This window comes from Phyllopteryx taeniolatus, chromosome 12 (genome assembly GCF_024500385.1).
Source record: "Phyllopteryx taeniolatus isolate TA_2022b chromosome 12, UOR_Ptae_1.2, whole genome shotgun sequence".
Taxonomy (NCBI): domain Eukaryota; kingdom Metazoa; phylum Chordata; class Actinopteri; order Syngnathiformes; family Syngnathidae; genus Phyllopteryx; species Phyllopteryx taeniolatus.
The window spans coordinates 13,860,178-13,870,759 of NC_084513.1; the positions used below are offsets into that span (position 1 = coordinate 13,860,178).

At 41.1% G+C, this 10,582-nt stretch overlaps 1 protein-coding gene and 1 long non-coding RNA gene across 3 annotated transcripts in view; one reads left to right on the top strand and one right to left on the bottom strand.

Annotated features, from left to right (window-relative positions):
• Positions 1-10,582, bottom strand: part of pde11a (phosphodiesterase 11a) — a 47,288-nt gene that overhangs the window by 4,182 nt on the left and 32,524 nt on the right. The window contains exons 15-20 of one of the 2 annotated variants that reach the window (XM_061792846.1): positions 9,896-9,996; positions 9,646-9,723; positions 9,506-9,569; positions 9,351-9,425; positions 5,388-5,471; positions 679-5,282 (exon numbers count right to left, since the gene is read on the bottom strand). In XM_061792846.1, coding sequence (XP_061648830.1) covers positions 5,196-5,282; positions 5,388-5,471; positions 9,351-9,425; positions 9,506-9,569; positions 9,646-9,723; positions 9,896-9,996 — 489 coding nt within the window. In that variant the 3' untranslated portion in view covers positions 679-5,195. Of the gene's footprint in view, positions 1-678; positions 5,283-5,387; positions 5,472-9,350; positions 9,426-9,505; positions 9,570-9,645; positions 9,724-9,895; positions 9,997-10,582 lie in introns of those variants that run through there. The other variant, XM_061792845.1, reaches the window with a different exon arrangement.
• The window catches only part of LOC133486964 (uncharacterized), a 12,568-nt gene continuing 2,596 nt past the window's right edge, over positions 611-10,582 (top strand). Inside the window, exons 1-2 of the long non-coding RNA XR_009791172.1 lie at positions 611-748; positions 7,332-7,455. This is a non-coding gene — a long non-coding RNA (uncharacterized LOC133486964). The remainder of the gene's footprint in view (positions 749-7,331; positions 7,456-10,582) is intronic.

Consider the following 10,582-nt stretch of genomic DNA (forward strand, 5'->3'; position numbering starts at 1 on the left):
TATTGTTCTGTTCCAGCCCCCCCCGCCGCCCCCAAAAACAAACATTTTTTAAATGTATTTCTAATAAGCAAAATAGCACTCTATAATATTGTACTATATACAAACATACAGTAATGTCATAATTAAATAGAATGTAAAGATTTAAATAATGTTTGCCACGTTTTTGCTTTGGTTGAATGGACATTGTGCTGCTCCTTCTGGTGTGCATGCCTTGGCCACCTGGGGGCAGTATATTACAGACATAGACACACACACAAAGAAGACTTTCACAACTGACACAGTAACATTAGTATTTTTCACCAAAAAAGCATATACGCCTGTGAGTGTCATGGTCTATGTTCGGGTTTGGGTTGTGTTTTGTTTTGTTTCGTGTTTTCCTCTGTTCCATGTTTTTCATGTCTCGTGTGCTCATTTAGTTATTGTGTCCACCTGTTCTCATCAACCTTCTACCTTGTGTCAACCAATCAGCTCCCTCCAGCCACTCGTGTCTTGTCCAGGTGTTCCTCGTTGCCTCGTCAATTTGTTTTTGTTACCAGTCAGGTTTTGTTTTAGGTTTATTCAAGTGTTTCTTTGTTACTTTGGTTATCTGTTGTGGGACTTTGTTTAGTTTGTTTTATCCATGTTCCTTGTTAGATTAAATATTATTTTTTGAGACTCCTGCACTCCTGCCTTGCCTCCCTGCTTCCCTGCACTTGGGTCCTCCACGTTTTTGCCTTGCCTTCCTCGCCTTCGAAAACCAATCGTGACAGTGAGTTTTATATTCTGTCTACATGTGTCAATGCACCGTTTGTGTTCAAGTATCTGCAGCCTCAAGTGTTCTAACAAGGTGAGACTGATGCTACTTTTTAGCCCACTTATGGTGTTCGGCATTATTTGTTAGCATGAAGCTAAATAGACTTCGTTAAGGCAAAGCTATGTGATTTTAATTACATGATGTGTAATTGTCTTTGTTTTAGTTTGCCAAAAAAAACTTCAACTGGGAGTGGCATTAAACAGCGTGAAGCCTCTTTTTTTTGTTTGTTGTTTTTTTCTCTCGAAATGTTGTTCTTGGTCTGCAAAACTGCTGCTTGTTGTGAAGTGAATTGAGTTGCCTTCACTGCCACCATACAGCACTGATGGCTCAAATTTTTGCTTGCAAGTCAAAGCAAAAAATCAGCGCTGTTTTGTTGATGCTTACATGTTTTTAAATATGAACAAATTGATTGTTACACAATCTTTTTAGTGTGTGCGTGTGTGTGTGTGTGTGTGGCTGACTTGGTGTTCCCCCCATAACTCCCTGTCCTTTCTCTGCTGTGTGGGGCAGTTGAGCCCTCCGCTCCAGGTTGCCATAGAAACAGCATATTGAGCATCACTGGCATGTGACAGTTATTTGACTGTGCTGAAATCTGTCTAGACATTAATCACACGTGTTGTCTGTGTGCTTTGAGATGAGAACTGGGAAGTTAAAAAAAAAAATTAAAAAAAGCATAGACAAAAATGTGAAGAGCACCACTCATTCAGGGGATAAAAGTCACAAATTGAGATGTGGGATTAACTCTGCAGACAGATTCAAACAAGATGATCGCAAATGTTGCTTTTACACATTTACTCTTTGGACACTGGAATGCTTTTCTCTGTTGTGTTGATGTAGCTCGGCTGTGTACAAGGCACAAAGTAGAGCATCAGCACATTATTCGAGCCACTATTCATCTCGATCCAGACGCTGCACCGAGTCTACTGGATCCATTAACTCTGCTTCATATGAAATGCACTACACTCACACTACCGAGGAAAACCTCCTCCATTGCGAGCACACACACACTCGCGCACATACACAGGCAAAAGTAAATGTATGTCTCCATACATTTTCTATATACTTCACTTCATTGGGATTGTGGGTAACTGCAGTGGGTGGAATACACTGGATTGGTTGCCAATCAAAAGAGGGCAAAATTACATCAGTTTACCACATTTTAATCATGTGCAGCCAAAAATGTCCTTTTTTTTTTTTTTTTTTTTGTGGTCCGTATACTGTAGATCAGTGATTCCCATCCTTTATTGATTCCCATCCTTTATTAATCCAACGGCACACCAACAAACAAAAATGTCACTAAAAGTGGATACACAAGTCAATTATACACTTTGTGCCATCTAATAAAAGAGCATTTATTTGTTCTGTCTGTCTTTATGAACAAAGACATTATTTTTTGTAAATAACTAATATTCTGACCTATTAAGTGAAATTTGATAATTTCCCGCGGCACACCAGAAGAGCTCACACGGCACGCTGCTTGGGAATCACTGCTGTAGATGGCAATGTTTCAAATCTGCCTCATAGGGGCAGCGAGTTCAATGACCTCAGCATATTTCGTCCTCTGATTGGTTCGTCAGAGCAAAACCTGTTAGAGCCAATTTGGACCAGCAAAACACATCTGTAGCAATCTGCACACAATCCATTAATCATCAGCATCTCTAATTAGCATGATGTATTTGTTCATGCATTCTGACCTGCTACAGATGCTCTACATTGTGTGCTCTTATGTTGCGTTTTTGAATAGTATTGATGCTTTCTATAATTGCGAAGTCATAGTGGTGTAATTACGAGATGGATTAAGTTGGGCAAGGCCCCAGTTAAGGCCCAGGTACCAAATACACGACGCGCCCCTGGGTTTCTCCTTAGTACACATCCGCCATGGAGTGGTGTCACGATTCCTGATAGGAAGAGTGAGGGAGAAGCGCGCGACAGTTATATAAGGGGAGGATTAATATTCCATGAAGCGTCAAGACAGCAGCAGGAGAAAGAGATCAGCAAGATCAAGAAAGAGACCTTCCAACCACTGCCTCCCCGTGTCCTCACATCTCCCTCGTTCTCCCCTTCCCAAGTCTAATTGGCGGCGGCGTGATAGTGAGCTCCATATCTGCGTCTTCCCCAGAACATCAGCTCGCGCTGACAAACGCCCCCGCGCAGGTAACGCGCCTACTTTGATGCTTTGAACATGCTTTGTTCTTACTTCTGCCGCCTAATTGAATAAACTGGACAGATTGGCACGATTGGTGTTGTCCGACCGTGACGGTTGCTCATCTTCACTCTGGCTTCGCCTTCGCCCGTTTTTCCTCCGCGCGCCTTCTGCCGCCCACGCAGCGAGAGGGGAGGCCGCCAGGCTCGTCGACGCAATTGGATGGCGCGCATTCTCTCACAGGCCACTTGCGTTCAGCCTCGGAGCGATGCAGCAGGCTTCACTCGCAATGAGGATATGGAAAGCCACATAGTAAATATATATAGTACAGTAAAGGTCCATTTGAAGCCCTTGATATCCAGCCTAAGGTCCATGTACTAGTACGCTCTTGGTCCTGATGAGTAAGACAATTCAGTGCACTAGTAGAACTGTGTCTTACTAGGAAGTTTTTTTTTTTTCTTCTTCCCTTCTTCTTCCCCACCCCAGCTACTAGTGCCACTTTTGCCATACTTGTACAACCATAAGATGGCGATGAAAGCTATCAAATACTGTAAATGCTCTCACGGCTTTCCAGCCAGGCTCATGTACTAGTATACTCTTTGTCCTCACTTGCAGGACAACTTTGCTCAAATGGCACCATTTGGGCATTTATACAATATTAACCTAGTAAGGCAGCAAGTAGGTAATTCAGTGTACGACTAGGGCGCACTAGCAGAATGACTGTGTCTTACTAATAACGTTTTTTTACACTACTAGCGCCACTTTTGAATGTCTAGTCTAGTATCATGACCTGGAGCACCCATCATAACAACAAGAGATCATGAATTGCTTTAATGCCGACTCTTTCAATATCAGTCCCCTCTCAGCATTTGACCATTTTCAAGTGGTGAATTTCAAAGACGAATTTCAAACTGGAATCACCTTTTTACACTATTTGAGAGGTCTGGAATTAATCAAGCAAAACACTTGAGTGTTTTGCTTAAAACATTTTGTTCTGATCGTAAATGCAAGTAAATATAATTTGACATTCTAATCAAGAAAGAAAATGTCAGTAGTATTTCAATTTTTGGATAAAACAGTAGTCCTAACGTTGAAAATTCATAGATATTTTTCGCATTAAAACTTTGACACGTGTTTTCGGCTTTATAGAAAGTAAAAAAGAATTGCTTTGTTAATGACCAATGCTGTTCATTTAGGGCAGTTGTGGCATAGACCTTACATTGGGTGGTGGTTTAATAAATTGAAGTACTTAAAAGCATATACTGCAGCATAAAAACTGCAGGACTGGTTGCATTTCTAGGTTATTTATTAAATTATGTATTAAAGTGCAACACAGTTAGCCGCAGCTGCATTTGATCGCTCAGTTAAGCCAATTCTATCCAACTCAAATTTCCCACGCTCAGATTCTACAGCATCTCCTTCTCCGTGAATGCCAAGCTGTCTGTGAAGAAATTCAGTGTTAGTCGTGAGCGATTTCTTTCATTGCGGTTGCATGCACACAAAGCATCCGCTTGGCTGCTCCGCATTCAACCATGGAGGGCTTTTATTCAATGAGGGATGTGTTGGAAGGAGAACATCCTAAATGGAAGTGGGTGGAGGCTTTTTTTTGTTTTTTTGTTTTTTTGTATCTGTTTATTGACAATGCAACCGGACAGAAAATGGTTGTAGGGGACAGCGTAGACAAGGGGACGAGGTGTGAGAACCACAGCAGAACAATAGTGAGACGGTCTAGATATCGACTACGGTGTCCTAGCCAATACCAGCCGTAGCGACACACCCGACTTGGAGGTGAACTGCAGTACATTTTCAAAACTGCGCGCGTGGGTTGCGCTAGACTTTAAACCTTAAATGTCTATGCAGAGTAGTAAAGTCGACTAATCAGTTCAACCCATAGTAGACACTGTTTAGGGGATTCGGGGCCCACTATTGGCAGACATATTGTCAGAAATGTATGTATTTTAAGAGTCTGAACTTGACCCTCCAAAACTCACTCAGTAACGCCACCTGCAAAGGTGTAAAAAATGTGCCCATGTCACTAGTCTCACAGATCAATGCAAAACTTGGTGGGCGGATAACTGGACACAAAAAAAAGTCTCATTGACCTACTGTGTGCCCAAAATTGAACAGGAAGTCAGCCATTTTGCTTTGAAGCAGTCGTTTGGGGTGAATTCCAGGGCTCGTACTTTGACAAACTCCTCTTCGCAAATTTGCCCGAAAGAGCCCCAATCGGAAGCGGGTATCCTAGAGAGATGGGCCAAGCTAAATTGCCAAGCTATTTTCCTCATGGTATTGAATGTGGGTGGAGCGTGGCGTCCAAATTCCATGATCATTTTGAGGATTTTCCATCTAAAAGTGGGAATGAGGGCCTAGTAGCAATTTCTTATTTGACCATTTTTCAAGTTATTTCCGTTCAGTTGTTGTTTTTTTTAATATATACTTTGAGAAGATTACCTCATAGAGCGGGACACAAATTCCGTCAATCCACTCCAATTGAAGAGCAGGCAGCTCGTCCTTTCTGTTTCGGTCAAAGATGGCCTGAAACACAAACAGAAGAGTGAGTCGTTCACTTCCAATGTTGTCACGTGGACAGAAGCAACAGTCCAAATCGTTTCCACAGCAACAAATTTGTTCGTTCCTCATTTTGTCTGTCACCTCTTTCTTCTGCAGCGTTTACTAAGACACTGCGCTTCAGCGATATCTACGACGACTCACTTCAGAAGTTAATATTTAATTTCCAACACCCACACATTAAACGGTACAAGGTTGACAAAAAGAGCATGGCAGGAAGGGGTGCTGTATTAGAGAGCAGTCAATATGGCGTGGCTTGATTAGTCATTGTGTAATGAATGACATGAAAAGCTGCTGCCTTCCTTGAGAAATGTCTGTGTAGATTCTCAGTCCTTGAAAACGGTTTACAATAGAGGCTGTCCTTCAAAGCGTCATAAGCAAACAATCAGAGGCTGTATTCATAAAGCATCAATAGCTTAGTCTGAACCAATTACAAAAAGTCATGCCATAATTCTTAAGACGAGTCCCCTGAAAACAAGTGTGGCATCCTAAGGTAAAAGCTGTTAGCACGAAAGGAGGAGGACTTTGAGCAGGCTCAGGCCATCTTAAAATGAAATGTAATATAATGTACAGTATGTTGTATTTAATTCATAAGCAGATGAGAGAAATATCAACACTACAGTTAGACTTCAGCATCAGCATACTGTATGTGTCACCACTTATTCAATTAGATGGAGAAAAAAGAATCATCTTTTTTGTCATTAATTAACTTTCATATGTATATTATATAATGTGTCCTCTGCATTTAACGTTGGGGACAATGGTACGCACACACTGGAGAAGGCGCAACCGAGAGCAGCTCTTTAGGGTTTTGATGCCTTTGTCAAGGATACCAAAGTCGTCACTTCTTGTTTTTTTTTTTTTTACTTGTTTGACGGTTAAAACATTGAATTTCTCTTGGAGTGGTTCAAAGGAGTGAAAAAAACGACATTTAATTTAATGCAACAGTTTACAGTGGTGTCTCCCTTGAGATAAGAGTGCCCTGAATTCTTTGTCTTGAAATAAGAGCAAAATTCGAGAAACGAGTGCGCCTCAGAACCCAATGGCTATATGGTGGCAGCGCACTTCACAACATCCAGCCATCATCAGTTCACATTGGTTTCCTCGCAGTGAAAGAACAAAATCAGTTGGTGGCAGTAATGCACCATTAAGCTGGTTTGCCAACTGCCAATAAACCCCACAGAAGAAGAACAAGGAAGGCCAATACATTAGGTACAGTTGTGTACTGTGCTCACATTTTTCTGTGTTTGCAGGTTATGTGGAGAGCAAATGTTATTACTGTGTGTTTTTACACAGTACAATACTGTTGAGTGCAATTTTTCTTACAAACAAACCTTTAAAAAATATAATTTGAGGTACTGTTTGAGAGGGCTGGAACAGATTCATTCTATTTCCATTCATTTCAACGGGGAAAGATGATTTGTGATACGAGCTTGGTCACTGAACACATTTAACTCATATCTTAAGGCACAACTGTATTTCCTTTACTTGCTACTGGGCAGAAACCTCCTCTGTCCCGATTTGGTTAATTTCATATTTTTTTCACACATTGCTGGTCAGTAGTAGAGATCAGCCGGCCCGATTATTGGCACCGATATTTGGAACTTTTCCAAATTTGTAAATTATTTTTTTATTTTATTTTATTATTATTATTATTATTTTTAATCAGAAGTGCTGATATCAAGAAATGAATTTACAACTGGGTTATTTCGGCTGAGATGCAGCCACGCCTCTCTCTCTCTCTCTCTCTCTCTCTCTCACTCTCTCTCTTGCCATTTCTGTCCCCAACATTGTTCCACCCACGGCGCCGTCTGATTGGTTAAGCAGCCACAGCACGAGTAAGGGGCGGGGCCCATCTGAAGCGGAAGCTCTTCTCACAAACACACGCCGGGCAGAGGAAAACGTTTTGTCGTGTGGAGAAGCTCCGGAGAGCAAAACTCATGTGTCGAAGGTAAACGCAGAAAACTCCCAAAATTTTAATAAACATCCCAGTGCTCTACATCTCACAACTACTACTAACGTTACGTTACAGTGAGTAGCAGAGTAAACATTAGCGGCAACTCTGCTGGGTCGGAGTACCTCCGATATGTCTTGTGAATCCCCTGAAAGATTCCTGTTGATGACATCGATGAGGAAGGCTGTGTGTGTGATTGTGAGAGAGTAAGAAATTCAATTCAGAAAATCTGAAAATTAAAGTGAAGTTGAGATTCTGTGGGCTATTTTGTGTTTTGACAGTTGGTTTAATCTCTTGCAACAAGGCTGCTGATAATATTGATATAGAAATGGTGACCGTAGTAAGAAGTATATGTGGGAGAGAGTAAAATTCAGTGATTGATCTAAACAAAATGGTGGAACATTTGAAATACTGTGTGAGCTCATTAAGACCCTAAAGGCTGTTTGTGTTCTGTCAGGAGTTTTATTATCCTTTTTTACGTAGCGTTTGTCATATTAATCACTAATAATGCAGCAGCATAGTTTTAAATGACAGGGTCATTGCTATTGCATGGTAAAATATAAAATGTAATAATGAAATCAATTTTAGGCTACTCAAATGCTGTAATAAATTAAGCACTGTGAGTTGAGCATATGTCAGCATGTGGCCCACCTTTAACACTTTTTTTAGTTTTTATTTTTTTATTTTTTTTTATTCTTCTTTCCCAAACCCTTGTTGCAGATGAATGGACCCAAGTCTAAAAGCGCAGTCTGGCAGTATTTCAATCAGCCAACACAAGGGAAGGCTGTGTGCAAAACATGTAATGATGAAGTCAGCATGGGAGCAACAATAGCAAGATATTGGTATTTTGTTTGGTTAAATAAACATGCTTAAGGCATTTAAACGAAGTTAAGTGTTTGTATTCTTAAAAAATGTTATGCCAATTTTTATACTTTTACTGCAAATGAATATCTGTTATCGGCCTTCTTAACTACTAAAAATCGGTATTGGTCCTGGAAAACCCCATATCTGTCGATCTCTAGTCAGTAGCCACGTACTGTAGGTCTGTTAGTTTTAAAAATGATTGACCAATCTAAAGTGTTCAAAATGGCTTGTGCTCTTAGATGATACAATGTTAATGGCTCAACAGAAATGCAATTTTTTGGGGGTATCCCGAAAAGTGATGGATTCTTTCTATATATAAATATATACATAAACACACACACACTTTGTTTGCTTTAAGTCTTGGGCTCTATTTTCTTGACTGGTTGCGCATGGCGTAACTCTGTGAGGAGGCGGGCCAGGTGTTGATAATTCCGTGGACCGGCGTGTCCAAGTGCATTTAAAAAGGTGACGTCTGCACTGGTGTGGAGGTGTTCACGGCGGATTTCAATACTGTCCAATCGAAGCGGCGCCTCTCATTCCCTTTAAATGCGGCTCAATAGCCTCGCATGGTGACCTGTTCATATGCAGAAGAGGACGCAGTGATCCGTGCATGACTGTATAGTTGAACGTTAGCGCGTACCCTTATTAAATACAGAATGAGCTGCTGAAAACCATTGGCAATTTTAATACTGTGTGTCCACAGACCTCATGTATCTATAGCCCATCGTATGCTCCCTTTCAAATTCACCAAAATCGCATTAGGCCACCTGTGCCATATCTACGGTCCCAGCATGCATGAATTTATACGGACTTTCTGACACCAAATTCCACTGGCAAGGAAAGTGAGTACACCCTGAAGTCAAAATATGAAAACGCTGTAAGATTGAAAACTGAGGTGCAGCACAATACTTTTGTAAAATATTTCCAAAAATGGAAGGGTGTACTCACTTCTGTGAGATAATGTAGATATGCAGTCTATTGGTCATGGGGGTGAAACAAACGGCACTAACATTTTCTAATGGACTCACCGAGGGTGTGAGCTTCAGCTCTGATCGCTCTCTGTCGCCCTGCTCAAAGAACTCGCTGGTCACTAACTCGGCCACCTGGAAGGAGGATATGTTGAAGATATGTCTACAAACACATTCTGACCCCTGGATCAAACAGGCGACGCTGAGTTGCTCACCTTGCGGGATATTTCCCAAGGCTTAGTGACAGCGCCGAGATCACACGCCGTCATCATCATGGATCTGAGAGGGAAAAGGACGATCTGCGTCATTTTAGATTTTTAGAATAGGGAGACATTTTTTTATGGTAGAGTTTGACCTGCACATGTCTCTGTGGGCCTTCACGTTCCAGTTGTACTCCCCTTTGTTGACTAGTTCAAAGAAAGTGTTTCTGTTCCTGAGAGGGAGAAGTAATAGGTGTAAGACACATAGGGTCCGCCAGGGGGCGTTGTGAACCAAAATAGGCCTGCACTGGTTGAAAACTCGGTCAGTGTAATATACAGTATTGAATGGTCGCTCCTGTACAAACGCTAGGCTTGCCATTTGAAATCTGATGATGTAGAACGTACTCAAAGTAAAGAGTGAGGTCAGTGGCCAGAATAGACTGTTTGAGCAGCTGCATGAGGTTGCTGTACTCGGCAGATGAGAGGTTGGAGAAGATGTTGTGACCCTGGAAAGACGTGACACAAACGGCGTCAATTCATAAATCATACACAAGAACACTGAAGTGCACACCATACAACAGTAAGAAGACCCACACAATATAATCCAAGAGTCACCAACATGGTGCCCGCAGTGTCTTCACATAGACAAATATAATTAATTATTCATAATAACATAATAATTAAAGCTAATTTGAGGGCAAATTTCCACACCGGTTGAATCAAGGCAACTAGAATGTTCTTGTTTGTTGAACAGTTCAGTTGGCTTGATTCAAACTTTGCTCTGACCTGAGAATCTGCACAGACATTTTGGGCTAATTTGTTATCACACTTAGTCAGCTGCTCAGACAGAAAGGGAGTCTCATAGATAAATGACAGAAGTGATGGAAGAAAACAATTATTTTAATTTGCATACAACTTAATTGGTTTGATTAGTTTTTTTGTTTGTTTTTTTTTACTTTTAAATTGGATACATTCATGAAGTACTTGCCACATCCTTCTGTATAATCAAGCAAAGTGAGAATGACTGGAGCAAAAGGTGGGCGGGAGTGTTGTGTAAAGTGTATATTGTAATTAATGATTGGTGCAAGCCGG